At 40.1% G+C, this 20,302-nt stretch overlaps 1 protein-coding gene across 1 annotated transcript in view; it reads left to right on the forward strand.

The window, feature by feature from the left end:
- The first annotated feature begins 1,521 nt into the window (after nucleotides 1–1,521).
- PTPRR (protein tyrosine phosphatase, receptor type R) overlaps nucleotides 1,522–20,302 on the forward strand; it is a 123,266-nt gene continuing 104,485 nt past the window's right edge. Inside the window, exons 1-2 of the mRNA XM_018576388.1 lie at nucleotides 1,522–1,809; nucleotides 18,588–18,892. Coding sequence (XP_018431890.1) covers nucleotides 1,731–1,809; nucleotides 18,588–18,892 — 384 coding nt within the window. The 5' untranslated portion in view covers nucleotides 1,522–1,730. The remainder of the gene's footprint in view (nucleotides 1,810–18,587; nucleotides 18,893–20,302) is intronic.

The following is a 20,302-nucleotide window of genomic DNA, read 5'->3' on the forward strand; positions in this document are numbered from 1 at the left end:
GGGGGGGGTATAGATGTAGAAAGTGAGTAATGAGAAGGAGGAGTTCAGCCTTTTGCTGCCAGCTGTCTCATTGATATACTTCTCCCACTTAGCTCTGTGGTGCAAAGTTATAAGTTTCCTCATGCATGTGGTATCTAAATGGTCTGTGCTTTTACCATGGCTGATACCTTGGCATGCTTGTTGCTGGCATGGATAGTAGTCCTAATTAGTGAGGGGCGAATCTGCCCAGGTTCCGTCTGTGGGAGATTTGGAGAGCTTGTCCGAAAATTAGCAAATTGCAAACATTAATGCGAACCCTATAGTAGTCAATCACAAGCAAACCTTAATTTGTTGTCAGTTGTCAGTTTTTAAAGTGATATTAAAATCAAAAGGCTTTTAAGCTATTCCAAATGCTGATTACATAACTTGCAATTGATGCTGCTTCTTGATGTTGAAAAGTTTTAGTTTCCTGCAGAATCAGCTGGTCTCCTGAGCAGGGGACCTGCTATTCTCTTTAGGGTGGCTCCTTTCTCAAGCAGACTTCTATGAGCCATGCTTGTGTGTGTTAGTAAGCTGTTTGTGTCTCCATAAACACACAGGCACAGCAAATTGAGCTAATTCCCTCCCCCCTGGACCCCTCTCCTCCAAACTAGTAGATGAACAGTTGCTGGAGTCTGTACTGTCCTTTGTGATCTTGTACTGGACAGGAAGTTCAGGGAGATGAGAGACTTGGAAATCCCTCCACCCTTCTACAAGCTAGTAGATAAACAGTTGCTAGAGATTGTGCTGTCTTTTGGGATCTTGTACTAGACAGGAAGTCCAGAGAAGCTGAGCTGAGAGAGCTGGAGCCATCTGTTCTGAATCACGATGGCTGTAAGTGGCTGTATTTTTAAAATACTTAGCTCGGTTTTGTATATTTGTTTGATCTGGATTCATTATTGAGTGTGAGAGTTTAATACTACTTTAAGATGTTTTTCAGGCACTCTCATTGAAGTCGAAAAGAGTTACGAACTTTTGAGAGCTTCAAGTGACATGTTACACAACACTCACTCACAACAACACAACACTTTGTAAATGTGCTATGAATTTATTTTCACATCTATTCACTATATACTAATATATACATAGATTTATTATATAGAATACTAGACATGTAAATTTTGTTTCATTCCGAATGGATATTCATACAAATGTTGTTAAATTTGGACATTCAGATGCATTCAAATTTCCAAATATAAAGGCGTCCGAATGTGAATGAATCCGAATGTCCGTACATGTCTATAGACTATTAATATATAGTACTCATCCTGGCACACTAGTATTCTTATACAGTATACTACAAACTGTTATACATACAGTATAGTAGTATACAGTACATTATAGGATAGTTCATAACAGAAAAAAACACAACCAGTAAGGAAAGATGCCAGGCTATTTCTATAGTGCACTGGCAATAAATGTATCCAGAACCCCCGGGAGCAGAAAGCATTGAAAGCCCTCACTTCCCTAAGAGCCCTTGGCAGGGAAGCCACTGGCTGCCCTTTGTTTGATGAGCACAAGCTTCCTCAGCTCATTTACACAAGAGCAGCCGTCGCAGCTGAGTGGCCGGCTGGCTGCACGTGGTTGTGCAGGCGGATAGCAGCAGCCTAGAGCCTGACACACTGCTGAGCACTGACTGCTGCTAGCCAGAGCCTGCTATACCTGCCAGGGAAAACCGACTGAAGGATGCTGCTCTAATCCAGGGGACCAGCATGACAATCTCACCCATTGTCCCCATGCACAAGTGCTGCTGTTTCCCTGTCCTCTGTCTATTGCTCTTCACAACAGCAGGTAAGATGCTTAGCTTCCTTACTCTACAACATAACATATTCATGAATTTGTTGGGAAAAATCATTGATAATGTCACTTATATTCTTCTAGTGCAGACCTGTTTTATGCATCCAGTGACATTGCTCTAGTATCCATGTGTAATCATAACACAGGTAAAAGGACTTTATGAAAATCCTACAGTGGTTTGTGTATCATACGTTCACTGTGTATTCCTGCAAGCTGCTGCTCTAGCATAGCCGTGCATCTGCCAAGAAGCTGGATCTGGCAGCATCAGGACCAGCATCAGCACCAAGGACAGCTCTCTAATGTGTCAATCCTTCTAATATAGTCAACTGCCATTGCAAGTGATTAAATAATCTGTGTTAAGTAAACGACAATTTCCTCCCAGATCACCCAGTTTTTGAGATATCGCTAGATGTAGCCGCTTTGTGGTCCTTATCTCTACAGTAATTTATGTACACAATGTATATAACACATGCTATACAGTACTGCCACCATAGCATGTTTCACTGTGCTTTCTATGATACCAAATAAGCAATAGCTTTCTGCTATTTACTGACTGTGCTATCATTTTTACCTATTTGGTTCTTTTAAATGCAAAATTAGATACATATATATTTTCCTGAGAAATATGGATGTTTCATTAGCATCAAGCACAAGTATGTGTGCTTATTATTAGATGGATACAGCAGGAAAATATATAAATCAGAATCTACGTGAACCAGGGAGACTGTGCAGTGAACACACAAGAGCACAACTCTATATTTAGAAGCAGCAGACATACAAATAGGTTTTGGTTCCCTTATTGCTGCATAATACTTTAAACCTGGTAATTCTGATGGATCATTCAAGTAATCCGCCATCATTACTGTCAGGTTGGTTTGATCCTACATCTGCCTGAATGACTTTCTTGTGTGAACATCGTTGCTGTGTTACAAGTAGCATATTATTCAGTGCAAGGCTTGCTACACTGCCATAACATAACTGTTATGCCAAATTAATGGTGCTTAAAGCCTATCTCCAGGGGGAAAAAATACCCTTGGGGTGAGGCTACCCCTGTGCTGCAAGGGTTAACTGCTCATTTATGTGCAGGAGACCTGTGTAAAAGACTTTTATTTACCTGATACCTACGCCACTGGCAGTCAGCGCTCTTGTTTCTCCTCTATATTCCAGCTTGTGGACTGTCCCATGGCATTCTCACGTATAATGCAGAGCTATGGGCCCTACATTAGACGTGAGGATGCTGACGGCCATCCGGCCACCAGAGCACAAGGAAGAAAAGGCTGCGGGCACTAGGTCTGGAGTCTGTGGGAGAGGGGATCAGGTAAGTAAAAGTTCTTTACACATTACCCCAGACAAGAATGAGCAGTTAACCCTTGCGGGGGTTAGCCCCACTGCAAGGGGAGTTTTTTTCCCCTGGAGAAAGGCTTAAAGTGTTACAAGAAAAATCTATATATGATGCAGACAGTGGTAATTTGAGAGATAGCTTGCATTATAATTAGAAGTATAATTGAACCAAGTATTTTCTCCTAGGTTTGCACAACAGACCACATGTTTTAATGTTTGGGGAGGATGTTTTAAAGAATAAAGTATTGAGCATATTTCAGAATTTATATACAAGACATGATCTGTGATATCACAGCAGCTTTATATACCACATTACTATACTGCAATGCTATTATACTATACTACACTATACCATAATAAATGTTTAAAAAATTTTTTGAGTCATAAATGGAAAGTGATAGGTTGCATACATAGCGAGTACTGAAAAGAAAGTTGCAGGACTAAGGCCTAGTTTACACAGGTTTTAGGAAAAGGCATTTGATGAGTAGTTGTTTAGCTCTGCCACTATCACCAATGAATCTGAGTAAGGTTGTATACAGAGGAGTATGTGGTAATGATGCGCTGCTTGTTTAAAACAATTTTACTTGCACCGTTTATCAGGCTTCTGGTTTTCTGCTTAGCAAGGTCTTCAGAGTTCTTGTAGCAACTGGTTGACCTGTTTTTAGTTCAACTGACCACTATTCTTTATCCTGAGATATGGCCAGATTCAGGGTTGTCTGACTGCTCCTCCCCCTCTTCCTTAACAGGAATTGGGCCTCATGCACACTACCTACCAAAAGGTTGAGTTCAGGTGCGCTTGGAGCTCATTTCTAAATGCACCTGGACCCATATAATGTGTTTCTATGACTGAATGCACACCTAGGCATCCAGCAGTGTCTAGGTGCCTTCAGTCTAGGTCAGTTTACCCAAAATAGAAATTTCTGTGTTCTGGGTCCAAGTAGCCTAGTTTTATGTGCCTGAACGTGTGTAAGCGCGTATAAAAGCAACTAAGCCCAGCACAGAAAAAAGTGATCTGGGAAGCATAAAGTTGTTTATACTTACCAGATAACTTCTGTTGGGCTTAAACACAGCCTGCTAGTGTGCATGAGGCCTTAACATGCATTCTCAGATGATGCAGATGATATGGCTTTTAAAGAAAAGATTGTTCATCTGCCAGATCATTCCTGAAGGTCAAACTGTCATCTAAAGACTGTGTAGGTTGAGTGTTATTACCAGCAACAGGAAAACTAAAGGGAGTACTCATCTGCTTCTACAATGTCCCTCCCTCACTGGCTGAAATGCTGTAGATTACTCGCTCACTAATGAGGGAACAGCAACAATAAACAACACATTGCTGGTTTGGCTAACTGTGGAGTGTTTTACCTGCTTGCATGGCAATCCTGTCACTGGCGCTTTGCTACCAGCTACAGGGTCACTCGTGTAATATGGGCCTTAACTGAACTGTTCAAATTGAAAAAGTATTTTCTTTTTATTTAATTCTTTTTTTGAATAATTATTGCTGGAGAAATAAATACAGTTAGCATCTTAAGTCACATCTACCTCACCTTTGCATCTTGCATATGGACTTAGGGGCATATTTATAAAGGGATGATTCTGACAATCAGCAAGCATTCTCTACAGGTGAATCTTCCAGGCATTTCCTAATAGTAATTACTAGTTGCTTTTAATTTTGTTTCTAAGTTCTCAAGAGATGAAAAACAAATGTTTTGGCTTTAGTTTCACTTTTAAAAAAACATTTAAAAAATCTCTCCAACACACACACTTTTTTAAATCTTTTATATCTTTAAAAACTCTGCACGTGTAAAAAATACTTGTTGTCAGGTCCAACCATTGGGAGAGCTCTTTTTTCTAAAAATTCTTGCATGTGTTGAAAACATTTGTCGAGCTAATCTGTGTGTACATGCTTTTCTGTAGAGCACTGAGGAGACACATTTGTCAATAACTTGTCTTGGGGAACACAGCGGCAAATGGACAAGGCTTTTAGACCTGTTCAATCAATCAATCTTTCCAACCAAGATTAGTTGACCAAGAACGGGTGATGTCATAAACATAATATTGTCATCAGATCCCACCAAAATTATCATTCCAAGTCTATGGGAAACTTTAGATGGGCCAGCTAATATGCCAGGGTAATGGCAGCTTAAGTAAACTACCTGATTTTCAGGTCGCATTCCCATTATTGATGATCATTATTATATTTAACTTCTGCATTGAACAAGCATATGTATGGCATGTGGGCTTGTTTTTAATAGTAAAGCAAAACACTGTTTGCCTAAATGCAGTACATTTTATTTAATTACTTAGTAGCCTTGTATATTTTCTGTCTCCACTAAGGGGTCTATTCACGAAGCTGCCGAAGGATTTGGCCATAGCTTCGGCCGATCCTTCGGCTAGCTTCGGCCCCAGGACCCCTTCGGTTCAGTAGAAGTGAAGGGGTGCTGTACGGGCTATTCAAAATAGCCCGTACAGCTCCCGATCGTAGACCGAGCGGCTCAGCCGAGCCGAACGCATATGCATCGGCTCAGCTGAGCCGTGCTGAAAGTCAAAGCTGGCCGACCGACACCCTGCTTCTGACAGCTGGGCGGAGCCAGCCGTGATCTTACGGCTGGCTCCGGCCACTTTCAAGAATAGACTGTTGCTGTTAACATCTGTAGCATAAACTTAGTATATAAAATGCATTCTCATTGTATGCATGTATTTTTAAATGCATATCTTATGATGAAGCTACAGCATCCATGCACACAAGTATGTTTATGTTTCTAGAGCGAGTCAGTGTGGAAGCTTACATAACTATTGATGGTGTTAAGCTTTTCCTGTGCTCTGCTAATACCCCATAAGGCTTAAACAGTATATTCATCATGTAAATAATCTTGGGTCCAATTTGTTTTAGTAGGATTATCCACAATATTTTCCAGTCAAACTGCTATTGCAATCCAGTATAAATTGATGCAGATCTAAAGACTTAAAAAACCCCTATTGTGGTTTGACTAATGCATTCACATATCAAGTCTTTTAGAGGGGCTGTGTTATTTTATGACATGTATTTGTATTTTGCATATGTATATCCATTTTATGATATATACAATATACACTATATATACATATATACTGTATAAATATATATGCACAGTATATACCGTATATAAATAACGTGTTCTATATTTATTGAAGGAGCACACTGAATTAATGGAATATTTTACTTTGCACTGTGTCTGTAGATAATTTTTCTGTAGTCTTTTTCACATTCAGTATCCACATAATGCCCGTCTCTATATATTGGCTCCTCGGTGTTCTGAATTCTTCAAGCACATCAGCTTGAAGTTAGAGATAGTTAGATTTAGAACTCTGCTGTGCATCCACATGACATATGTTGTTGCTTGCACCAGATTTTCAACAGGTACGTAAATTTGGCACAATCGCAGACATTTATGGTGGGGAGGCACACTGAAGCTGTAGTGTCCATGCCAGAAACTACATCCTTAGTGGAGCTCACTATCTTCCATGGCCACTGCACCTGCCACACATTGATGAAGTGGGTGAGGAGTTTTACTAGTGTGTGGGCCAAGCCGAATGGGGAAGCTGAGGGACTAATTCTCTATCAGGTCTGGTCATTGACAGCAGGCATATGGACTATGAAATCCACCCACTGTCTGCTGTTGGTCAAGAGCAGAGGGATCCTGATGAGGAACTAGTCCCTCGGCATCCCTATCAGGCTCTGCCCACTGTCCTTACCATTAGTTGGTAGGAAGCGGTTGGCTGCGCAGCCAACATCATCCTTAAGAACCAGTGATGGGTACGGGGGGTAGGGGATAGTGAAGACAAACATGCCGTGCTGCTACATAGTGTCCATGTAGTTAGTGCTCATTCAATGGTTTCAATACACTTTAGGTGTTATTTTGTTTATGTTTTTTATAGTAGTAGTGGAGTCCAGAGCAAAAATTATGAAGAGAGCAAAAGGTATTTCTCTGCCCCCTACAAAGGTAGGTATTCCCCCCGGGCCATCCCTTAAATGAGGCAGCATCTCTTTGGGTCACATGGGGGGGGGGGGGGTAATGTTTGCAGTGTGCCTGCCATTGGTGTAGTACATGTTTGTAGCCAGTGAAGTCAGAGCACAAGAACTATTTTTGATCAGCACAGGTTTTCTTTAAGAAGACCATGTCACTAACTGGCTTACGTGGTACTGGCCTAACCCTGTAAAATAAAAAGGTGTATATTTATATATCTGGCCATGGTGAGTTAAATCTTTTCTGTCTTCATAAACTCTGGAGCACATAAAAAAAGATTCACCACCAGATAGGCATGTAAACTTGTCCTGGTTTGTTCCTAACTTACTTCAGCCAACTAGGTGCTAATCAGGAATAGTTCTTGCATTCCAACTTCACTGACTACATTCATGTACTACACCAGTGTTTCTTTAATGTAGACAGATATATGAAGATTGAAGCGCAAGGCCTATTTTTTTATATGCCCTTCGTCACAAGACAAAGTTCTGCAAATACAAAGGGGTCTATTTATAAAAAATATGTAGAGACAGTCAACCTGCGAATCTCTGTGAATGTTCATCCTGTGCGGATAGAGGCAAAAAACAAATGCTCTTAGTACATTTTCTATTCAACTTGAATGCAATGCAATACTGCTTTATAGCCACAAGATGGAGCTGAAGAGTATAGTAAATAAGCATTGATTTCCTATGATCATCACCTCCATCTAGTGATGATAATGCAATATTAGATTACATTACATTTGAGCCAAAAAGAAAAAAATACTAAGAATGTTTTTTTTTTTAACGATATTCACTCTGAACGAATGTTTGCGGCGTTATAATGATACGGTAGCTACTAATCTGTCTTTGCTTATACAACAGTCAAATATATGCTGCCATTTTAAATTGTATGTGTGACGAACTAGGAGCGCAGAGAGGATACACAGAGGAAAATCACACCAGTATGATTCCTAAAAACACAGTTAAAGGAGACATTAAATTATGCCTCCGACCCCAAAAGAAATGTTGACTTCGTTAAGCTAAAATTTTGCATTTCGTGTGCGTGTCAACCTAATGCATGTTATATCCACATAACACATAATTAACAAATCATAACACTATTTGTACATCTGAAAAACACAACTGGCAGATATAAAGAAATACTATATTTTAGTTATGACTAAATAAATATATCCACTAGCATGTAATTAGCTCCCTTCAATACATCGCGCTGTACATTGTGCAATAACCTACATACAACTGTAAAAAAGGTATGCCTTTTTTTTTTTCTTTCTTTGCTTAAGTAGACTCAGTTCACTGGTATCTAGAGCTCTATTTTTAGATTTCACAGAACTGTGGTTTTCTGGGGAAGCCTGTAATAGCCTGGGATGACTCAGATGTCACTGCTCTTCTCGAGAGCCATCTTAATAGAATTTCATACATGTATCAGCCTGTCACAAGTACCTCGTGCTTTATCTTTTATAAAGTCAGCAGAAAAAAAACACTTGAAAACTGAATAGATATTGTACTGATTTGAGCTTAGCAATATTCAGGAAAAGAACTAAAATATAAACCTAGATATTCAAGCCTTCAGTTAATGCATTTTCAACCACAATGATACAAATATTAGATGCAGTGAAACAAGAACAGAAGTTAGAGGTCACAGCTGTGCCCAGGTTTCCCCTGGGAAGGGGGATCTGAATTGGTAGCCAATATTGACATCAGCTTGCTTGTCCACTTCTTTGTCACTATTGAGTACTGAGGCTGGCACTGACAAAAAGTATATTTTTTGTACTTTGACTGCATGCCAGCCTGCTCCTTAAAACTGACCTCCAGAAAAACAGCTAAATACACATATGTAAACTGTCTTATTTTCCAAAGGGTATTTAACTCTATTCAGCCATTTTTTCTGTGGTTCATGACCTTCTGCCAGAAAGCACAGCCAGGAGGGTGACACTGCTTTCTACATTAAACTGGAGCCAAAACATTTAATTTTTGATGTTGTGGGGAGGGATTAGGACACCTATCAGGTCTTTATTGCTGTCTGTGGCCTCATTAAGGGGAGATTTATTCACTCTATTTGTCCTGGTGACTAGGGTTGGCCTCGATGTTCGAGCCGAGCGTGAGTTCGATTTGAACAACGCTAGTTTATGTGTTTGGCGAACACTTGAACTATCAGGGCGTTCGCCCACTAAACGCCCCACAAGGCAATGTGCCTTGTAAAGCCATAATTGGCTAAAGGCTTGCACCTGACCACAGGTCAGGTACAAGACTTTGCCCAATCAGGGCACAGAGAGCTGTGAGAGCCATGATTGGGCTATGTCATGATGACTCTGCCCAATCATGGCTCAAAATGCCATTATGTGGCGGGTGTTCGTCGCAGCGGACAGTACGGCGGTCGTCGGGTTTTTAAAAAATTATTTCTATTTCATTTTTATTGTTTTACTTTTTATTTTGTTGAGTCTTTGTCGTCGTGGACAACGCTGGACGTCGTGATTGACCCTGGATTACGTCGTCGGATCAATTTTGGGTTTTTTTTTGTTTAATAAAGGACTTGTCAAAAAAAGGACATGTTTTCAAAATAAAGGATTTTTGATTAAAGTCTGGTGTTTTTATTTAATCTATTTTTTAACCCTTTAGTGAATGGGTGGGGGTACAAGTACCCCTTACTCATACACAAGGGGGGGCGCATGTGGGTGCCCCTTTATTAAAGGGGTACCCTGATGTGAATAAACCCCCCGCCCGCACCCCCACAACCAATGCCCCAGGGCTTGTGGGGAAGACGCCCTTTTCCCAATCGACATGGGGACAAGGTGCTTTTCTGTCCTGCCATGCCTGTGCTCGGATCAAGGTTCTGGTATGGAATTTTAGGTAGCCATGTTTTTTCCCACCAATTTTTGGGGGTGGAGTTCCTCCTTAAAATTCCTACCAGACCCTAAGATCCTGGTATGACTTTAAGGAGGAACCCCACACACTCTTTTATTTGTTTTTTTTACATGGGGTCCCTCCTCAATATTCCTATCAGACCTTAAGGGTCTGGTATGACTTTTGGGGGAACCCCATGCTTTTTTCTTTAATGGGGTCCCTCCTAACATTCTTACTAGACCTAAAGGGTCTGGTATTGTTTGGGAGGGGGAACGCTTTGAAAAAAAAGCACAATTTTCTTTAGAAATGTCAGTTTTGCTGCAGCAGGTTCTATACATCATACAGATGTGCCACTTTACAGGCAGTTTAAGGGGACCCCCCAGGCACTATATTTAAAGGAATTTTTCATTTTTACTGTTACCCTATAAGTGATGTTAAAATCACTGCTCCTTTAAAAACAGTATTTTTTAAACGTTTTTTTCATTGATTCCTGTCCCCCAGGGCAGTACTCAAATCCCCATACACTTTTTATGGCCAATAAATTGCATATAAGGCTTCAAAATGGAGACAATTAATTTTCACAGTACTACCTGCATAGACTTGCATTGAGTTTGAGTTCGAATTTGAACTTTTGCCATGTTCGAATTCGATCCGAACACGGGGGTGTTCGGCTCATCACTACTGGTGACTGTTATCACTAAGTGTAAAAGAAAATCCCAAAGTTTAGGTTGTCATCAGAACAGGAAAAGATGGGAAATCTTCCTATGGGGACACTGCTGACGAACAAGGAGTTCCCTTTCTTTGGAGAGATTTCCTCTCACTTCCCTTTGTGGCTATTGGACAGGAAGTGAAGGAAAAATCTCCCCAATGGGGCACAGATGTAAAAAAAAAGCTGACAGAGGTCAAAGCTCTCCCATACTCTATCCAAAACTAACACATTTTTGGCTTCAGTTCTTCTTTAGTAACACAGTGGTATCTGTGCCTGCTGCCTACTGAATAAATAATATAGAAGCAGAAACGCACACTGATAAATCATCAGCTCTGCTCAGTCTACTCTGTTTTGTTTGCATAGGTGTATAAAGCAGAGCCTGATTAGCTCCTAGTGCTGACCCTTCTGGCACTTCCCTCCTTGCACACTCAGTCCTTTCTCGGGAAAAGAGTCAACCTTCAGCCACCACTCCTGTTTCCTAAGGATAATCAATAAACTGCTTTAAGAGATCCAACACCCCACACCTTTCTTCCACTGTCCCTGACATAATCAGAGAGCAAATAAGACAAGACCAGAGATGTGTGCAGGAAAAAACTGAGGAGCAAAACATCCAGGAAAGAAATACTGAATATTGAACACTGATTTTTGATGAGAGTTTTGCTTTGACATCTAAAGCCTGGTCACTTTAGTATTAAGCCATTTACTCTTATCCCTGGATTAGAGATCATTACCGACAATTAGAGGCTTTTTAAAATCTCCATTGCCGACAACAAGCCTTATTTGCTCCTGTGATCTAGTTTGTCTGTCTTTTTACTGTAGGCTTATGTATAGTTGGGATATTAGCGCTATTAGATTCTCTCTCGCATACACCATTCCGCTTGCTTCTCAAGGTGCAGGATTAATACATCTCCTCATCCTCAAAATCCATGAGTTGTTGATTCTGTTCATTCTACTGTGCATCTTACTAAATGCTGTTGCTCCATACTTTCCTGACCAGCAAAATGGCATACTTTTGCTTTCCTTCATTTTAGAATCTTCAAAGATCAGGAAATTACATTACGTATGCTGCCGTCCTTACTGCTAATCTGGTCACCTTTTCAAATGACCTTAGTGGGTGATGTATCCCTTATCAGCTAGCATTAATTAGACTCAATAAAGGACAGACTTCCTGTTTATCTTTTTTCACTTTACATTATGAAAAAATGGATTCAAAGCCAAAAGAAGTTAATTAAATAAAATGTATCATATTTGTTTTGTGTGTACTTATTTCCCTTTTCTGTGTAAGGTGGCTGCGTCCACTGGCAGAATGTTGGTTGTGTGCTACATTGTGCTTATGTTACCTTTGTTTGTTATAAAAAAAATACCAAAAAACTTTGCTAAATAAAATTATTTATTAAAAAAAAATTAAATGTATCTAGTAGGCATGTTATACAATATTAAGGCCCACACAGGGCGCTATCCATTCCGATCAGCAGGGAATTGGTGCACGGATCCTCTGCTGATAAGAGCAGAGGAGAACAGATGTCCCTGTTGTGATATCTGTGTCCATTAAGGTTTTTCCTCCATCTTTCTGAGCTGTACGGACCCATGTCTATGGACATCCATCACAATCAGGTCTCTGGCCTTGAATACTTTCATTTCCTTCTTGTTGGCCTGCCTCTACACAGCCTATCCTTCTTCAGTCTATTATGAATGCTGCTCCCAGACTCATCCACCTTACCAAACACTAAGTGGCCACCACCCCTCTCTGCCAATTCCTCCACTGGCTTCCAATAGCACAACGCATAAAGTTCAAAACACTAACAACAACATACAAAGCCATCCACAACTCTGCCCCTGCTATATGTCCAACCTGATCTCAAAAAATCACCCAAACCGTCCTCTCCACTCCTCCCAAGACTTTCTGCTGTCTAGGTTCTTCATCACCTTCTCCGTGTTTGCCTCCAGGACTTCTCCAGAGCCTGTCCCATCCTCTGTAACTCCCTTCCACAATCTATCCAGCTAGCTACAACTCTGCCTGCCTTTAAGCGATCCCTGAAAACGTACTTCTTCAGAGAAGCCTATTTCACCTCCTCTTAAAAAATGTACATCTACTCCTTAAGTCAGTTCATCCCTCACAGTTATTACCTTCAGTATCGCTTGCCCCTTCTTGTAGATTGTAAGCTCTCATGAGCAGGGTACTTCTAAGCCTTTTTTATGGAATTGGAATTGTACCGTTTCCCCATATCCCCCATTGTAAAGCTCTGCGCAAACTGTTGACGCTATATAAATCCTGTATAATAATATTAATATCTTTTGAACATAGGGCCCTCTTAGGGAAAGGGAGACAAACAGAGATAGAGAATACTTGTAGGGCTAATGATTATCCTTTCCTTCCACACCACACTGACATGTCAGATGTTCCACAATGAATGAATGTTTCTGTATTGTAAAAAGTCACTTCAAACGTTCCTTTGAGTAAGTGTTTCAAGCTGTAATACAACATATCTAAAATACAACTGAAGGATACAGACAGCTTACTAAAGCAGTTCCAAATGTTAAGTGAACTTGCAGTATCTGTCATTTATTTTTCAGCCTGGAATCACTAAAGGTTGAAATTTTGCCGAAAGGACAATACAACTCTATGTCAGCTAAAGATATTTTAACGTTTGTATCCTCACACAACCTACACTTTAACTTTGGAATGGTGACATAATCTAATGATGGCCACTTGGTGTAATAAGAAACAGAAACACATCATTGACAGTTTTTTCTGTTCTCAAAGTAAAAGGGAAAAAGAATCAGCTTAATTTTAATACAGAGAGTACCACCCACACCTAGGAGAGGCAGGCATATTTCAGAATCAGCTAGCTGCCATTGAGTTTCAAATCTAAAAACATCAGCAGCTAATTCCTATGTGGCCATAATATACAATCAACAGTTGTATTTCCAAATAACTGCTAATGTCTTGGATTTTTAAAGAAGCTGAAACTTTTTTAAAGTTTAGGGTAAAGTAAGAGAGGGTTATAACCCCTGTCAGGGTTTTTTCGCTATCTGTGTCTTATTGGGGAGATTTCGCTTCATTTCATAGCCACAAGTGAGTGGAAATCCCTGCAATGATAGCGAAATTCCTGGTAGTCAGCAGGGTCAACAGAAGTAGTGTCCTCATTGGAAGATTTTCCATCTATTCCTGTTCTGATTACCTCCCAAGATGTGGTATTTTCTTTCACTTTCGGTGATAATGATCACCAGGACAAATAGTAAGGGTCAATCTCTCTAACCAGGACACAGACATCAGTAAACTGAAAAAAAAAGTTTGGGCTTCAATTGCACAGTAACTCACCTGCTTAACCACATGTGTACCAACGTACGTTTATAAACATCACGTACTGAAGTGGCTGATACCAAGATCACAGCTGCTGCAGTGGCCATGATCATGGTATCATTCTCTTTAGCGGAAGCCCAGCTTTCACTTTTCACGCTGCTGAACCGCTTGATCACTCATCTGGTGCGGGAGTATATATGACATTTGTTTCCTAAAGATACAGATTTGTTAAACTTTTGCACAAATGTCATGCAACATAAAAAAATTCAATTGGCATTAGAGGGACTCTGCTTTCAGAAAATATATAATTGTTTTTGGGGTTTTAAGCTGTTTTTTAGACAACAATTCCAATATTAATGTGAGTGAAAAATGAAAACAAGTGGCCCAGTAGTGAAGTGGCTATTTTGGATTTCTCATCAGTTTCACTCTTAGAATGTAACAGGAAGCGTGAGTCTAGAGTGGCAGTGGAGGTTAAACGGGGGAACACTAAAGGTAAAATCTCACTGCTGGACATAAGAAGCCAGTCCCTAATTCATCTGACCAACATGCATATGTAACTAAGATATCAGCTATTTTAAATTGACATTTCAATTTACAAATATCCCCCTGATGACATCACGTTTCTCCATAGACCTGTGCAAGATGAATGCAGGTGGTAGGATTGTTATACCAGATAGATATGCAGTCAAACAAATATTGAACTAACAGCTTCCATGTTCATAGTCTTGCCTCCACTTTCCTCACCAAACACAATAAAATCTGATTGCGCAATCTCCTTTAGATCAAGTGCCTGCCTGATTGGATATACATTGATTGGATAGTTTAGGTAGGTAAATATTACATAGTTTTAGAAGATCTAAAGTTGATCATAGAGAGATTGTATGATCATATTGTAATGTGTATGGCAAAGCCTTAAGCTTGGTATACACATGTCTAATCAACCTGGGGGCCAAATGAAAAAAATAGAACTGGTTCCTCCATCAATGCTTACGAGCGTTGATGGACAAATTCCCTGCTGTTGCATTTTATTTTGTCGGCGGCCTCTGTCAGAATACCTGAACGGAGCTTGCAGCTGATTGGCTTTTCCAACCGAGTCCTTTAATCAGTTGCTGGGTGTAAGAGGCTAGGGAAAAATTTGACATGTGTATACCCAGCTTTAAACCTCAGTAGTAGATTCAGTAGAACATGCCCCTTCCCTTCCCCTACAATACAAGCCTGTGTGAGAACACAGAGGGAAGGGGTTCTTATTCAATGACTGAGAGGGAGGACAGAAAGCAGCATTTTCAAAAAAGGGTATGGAATTTGCAGGCAAAATCAGGTACAAATCATAACAAAGGAGCTACATAACTATACAGAAATAATACGGTTTGTGAATTTAATTCCCACTGTGTGATTCACACCAAGAAATAACTGAAAAACTAGTTGTGTGAACTGATCTTTTAAGATACAAATACAATCCTTCATATATCATATATAATGGATACATTGCAAAATGATAAAAGGACAAGTTTATATTCTTTTAAACGGTGCTAAAGTTTATTTTGTAGTTGATGTTTTTATTTAATGAATGTAGCCCAATAAAGGCATTCATATATTAGGTCTACTCTGATGCATCTTTAGTTTGTATCATTAAGTCAGCATCTTATTAGGTTTGTTGATTTGTTACTTCATTATATTGCTGTCCTGTAGCTCTTTCATATTATAACAATATTTTCTACCAATCCAGTGCATGCTTTATCTTCGGACGTAGGGAAGATTGAAATGTGGGGATATTTAAGCGGTGATCTATTTTTGTCGTCTCATTCATTCTTTTTATGATTGTTGAGGATACGCAATGTACCATCATTTCACCATAAAATTGTTAATTAGAGAAACCCATCTTATACATATTTGTTTATTTTCTGTTATCATTTACACTCTCAGTGGCTTACCAATAACAAATATGTTTAGAAAAGTTATGTTAGCCAAGAGAATGGAAATGAAAGAAGGCAATATGAAATTCATTGGCTTAGAATAAATGGGTGGCTAGTACAGTACAGCTTATGTTCTAAGTTATGAATTGCTTCTCAGCTCATCTCACAGCAATCATTTTGCCTAGCAGCAATAATTAGTATATGCCTGTTTACTGTAGAAGATGCAATTATCCTGCTTAACAGATAATGATAAAAATACCCAAAAGGATTTTTGTTATCGTTAAAGGTAATTTATAAAGAAGAACTCTGGGCACAAGTCTTATTAACCCTTACAGTGGGCTATCCCTGCACTGCAAGGGTTAACTTCTCGTTTTTTGCTAGGGTAAAAAAATAATAATACTACTCACCTGATCCTTGGAGCCAGACGGCTCTTGGACCAATCCATGGAGTCTCTCTCCCCCTCCGCTGCACCGGTTTAAGGTCCATGAGTCATCATGTCCAATACACTGTGTAGTGGATGTAAGCATGCCAAAGAACATACCATCACTGCAGTAGAGGTGGAAACACGAAGGAGGAAGTGCTGCTGGCTCTGAGGGTCGGGTGAGTATATCTTTTTTTTTTACCCTGGACAGAAACCAGCAGTTAACAAGGGTTAATACAATGTGTGCCTGGAGTTCTTCTTTAAAGGCTGCCTTCAATTTTGTGCGTGGCAGATGAGAATAAAAAAAGAAAATACAGATGCTGTCAAAGGTTTTAGCATCATATTGGAAGCATGTGATCCATCGTTCTCATCTTCTAGACACTGAGCTTACCACTATGCAAAAAGCAGTATTTTTTCCCCGGCACAAGTCATTTTGTCTGTTGCAGCAGGGCTGCCAGGGGTGACACTCTGACTCCCACAAGTTATGTTTGTTATTGGCAGGTTCTATACTGCCACTTTTCCTGCCTCTGAAATGTTGCTTTGGGTCTCATTGTCTCTGTAACTGCATATGGTTGCCAACTTTTTGGGGAAAAATTCTGGCCCTAATAATAAAATTGACATCACATCACATTTTTACTGGCTGGTAGGAAACCATATCTGTATTTATGCATTTTTATTGTATTGGTAAAATAGAGCCACGTTTACATACAGATCTCCTACCCTGGCCCCATTAATTGCTAGCAGATAGGGATTTGCGAATGTTGGATTGGTTCAAGAGCTGTTTATTGAACTCATTGTAAAGTCTGAAAATTGCAAACTTAAAGAAGTCTCATCTTACATCATTATTATTTGCAGCTCAGTCACCTAACTCCCACAGTGTATGTTGCTTTTTTATCCCATAGTGCTGTGTGGAGTAGATGCTGAGGTCCAGAGGGCGACAGACCCCCCTCCCTCCCCCCACACACACATACACACAATTCCTGCCCTTACTAACTTACTCATACAAAGAAGACAGGTCTCTTGATTGACAGTGCGTGTCTCTTTGTCCCTGCACTTTCATGACACAAGCACAGGAATGCAAGTGGAGGGGGCACACTGTGGCAGGAATCAGCACATGGACTAAAACTGGAAGGGGATCATTGTTTTGTGTTGGGAAAGCACAGGGACAGTGAGACAAGTGCTGTAAATTAGGTTGTTACAGACACACACAAAAATGTATCTCTCTTTCTGCAAACACTCTGTGGTCTACCCCTATCTACTCTGAGTGTCTGCAACACACACTGATGATATAGGACTTTGAGTGGCACTGAATAGGATGGCAGAATCTCTCTGCACAGATTCTATGATCTAGCCCTATCTGCTGCAGAAATGTTCAACACATAAGTAGTGAGTGTGACTGTGCCACAATGTAAATTTAGATGCTCTTTGCAATTAGCAGCAACTAACTCTCCCTGCAAACATTATGTGATCTTTCTCCAACTACTCCATGTCCCCTTCAACACACAATGACCAAATGCTGCTGGTAACCGTGACTTTTACTTGAAGGTGGCTGGCACATTAGTAAACCCCCATGATTGGCCGTTCTAAGTCACCTGACCACAATTCAGGGGACAGGAAGTGCATTATTAGTATTTGGTTGCTATAGACATGAAAGGTCAAATTAGTTCTCCATTTTCACGAACCACAAACAACTTGGGTTTGGGTTGAACTCATGGTTGACACAAACCAAAATGTTTTCCTACTAGCAAACTAAGTAAGCAGTTTATCTGCTCTTCATTTGTATACTGATGTAGAGTGGGCAGTTTGTCTCATCACCCTGCTTAGTCTTGGTAAGGTGCTATGACATCTGATCTTCTTGGTACTCAGGCAAGCCAGTGAACTGGGGTAGGAGGGGGCAGCACAAAACAATTGTCCTAGGTAGTCAGGAATTATAAATCTGTACATAACTTTAATGCATGGCATCGCTTTTCTTACAATTGTTTCTCTTACACTACACTAATGTCACCTGAGGTTATGTAAATAAATATTTGAAGCCTTTAGTAAAAAAATATGTTTTAGTAAATTATCATGTTGATGTGCACATTTTAAACCTTTCTTCATTCCACTCTTCTGTTTATTATACAGGAAAATATACTTTTTGCATTACATGAATTTTTATGTAGTTGAAGAGGAGCCAGTCTTTTTATCTTTTAAGTACGATTATACGATTATAGTTATTTTGTTTTCTCCCCTAACAGAGTGCTTCTCTGGAGACAACGATCATTTCTTGGCAATCCGCGAGAGGAAGAACGGGAAGTCCAGGTTTATTTACAGTCATGTGCAAAGTATTGAGAAGAGTTTGGACCTAGAAAGACAGAAAATGCCTGAACACAATTTTCACTCTCCAGCCAACCTGAAAGGCAGTAAACTTATTCCTGCACTTTATATGAAATCAGCTTTCCCCCGATCATCACACAACCAAGCCCTTAATCTGCTGGCTTCAGAGGATCCAGATGTTGAAATAGAAAACCTTCCCATTACAGAATCCTGTGTGATTTTAGTGGTAAGTGCACTATGTGACTAAAAAACATCAAAAGCCACCCCCTACAGCCTCAGGCAGTGAAAATTGTAGGTGCGTTTACCAGTCTTTTGGAACTCGGATAAATTCAAACAAAGATTTTTTAAAAACATAACACATGCATGTCAGCCTTAAGTTATGCCTTCTGGCGTGAACTAGTCCTTACACTATGAATAACAGAACATGTATGAAATGGGCAGTTAAAATACAAAGGGTCTCTTAGACAAAATGGCATTTTGTTGATGCTCACTTTATTGCTGCTATATGTGTCCTCTTGCTATGGTGTCACCTATCCAATGTCTTTGTCTGTCAGGCATTCACAGGTCACCTGCAGAATGTTGTGCCAGTTTGTATCTATTTAGTGCAGGAACTCACCATTAACTAATACCATAATATAATATATTCATCACAAGAAAGCTTGAGGGTGAGATGTTTTCTATAGGCCCTCCCAATAGTGTCAGCATCATATCCTTTGTCAAGGAATTTTTTAGTGAGGACCTCTCCCAAGGCCTCATAATCTGAATTTAGAGTACACGTCCTCCTTAATCTGCCAAATTGAGCATCTGGAACGTTCTTGATGCATCTGGGATAATGGTTACTTTTGGCGTGTAAGTAAGAGTTTCCTGCTGTAAGTTTGAAGTGGGTTTTTGAAACAACCCTGCCAGTCTGGTCTACTTCTAATTTCAGATCTAGAAACACCAGAGTCTTATCATCCACTACATGTGTGAAGTCAAGATGAAAGGGATTGCATTTACAGTAGTCCACAAATGATAGGAATTCTTCTTTAGTGCCATCCCAAATTATAATGATATTAGGGTTATTACAAGCGAAGGGCTGCTGTACAGGCTATTCACAAAAGCCGGTACAGCAGCCAAAGGCAGCCGAGCTTCTCAGCCGAGCCGAAGGCATATGCTTCGGCCGAAGCATGGAGAAAGGTTGGCCGAAGCCGACCGATTTCCACCCATCTCACAACTCGCTCCGTCCAGTTGTAATGAAAGATCAACTTCCCCAAATGACCTGGGTACGCTGATCTGTCATTAAACAATAACAACTGGGCGGATATTCATTGGCCGGTAACCAGTTGATATTCATTGGCCGGTACCTGCTAGAAGACTCTGGCAGGTGGTGGCCAATAGGATCTGTCAGATGCTTCATTATGCAGCAGGAATCCGTCGCATGCGGTCGGGTTGCGTGCAATGTTTTTTTTTTCTTTTCTTTTCAAATATTTTTTAATTTTCCTATTTTTTACATTTTTTAAATTATTTTTAAACTTTTTTTCCCCATTCTTTTCACTTATTTTCTATTATGCTCGGTACCTTGGAGGTACCAAGCAGAATAGCCGAGGGGAATGCCGCTCGGCGCCATTCGGCTATTCACTCACTGCCATGAGAATAG

The sequence above is a fragment of the Nanorana parkeri genome, unplaced genomic scaffold (assembly GCF_000935625.1).
Source record: "Nanorana parkeri isolate BGI_ZX_2015 unplaced genomic scaffold, ASM93562v1 scaffold65, whole genome shotgun sequence".
Taxonomy (NCBI): domain Eukaryota; kingdom Metazoa; phylum Chordata; class Amphibia; order Anura; family Dicroglossidae; genus Nanorana; species Nanorana parkeri.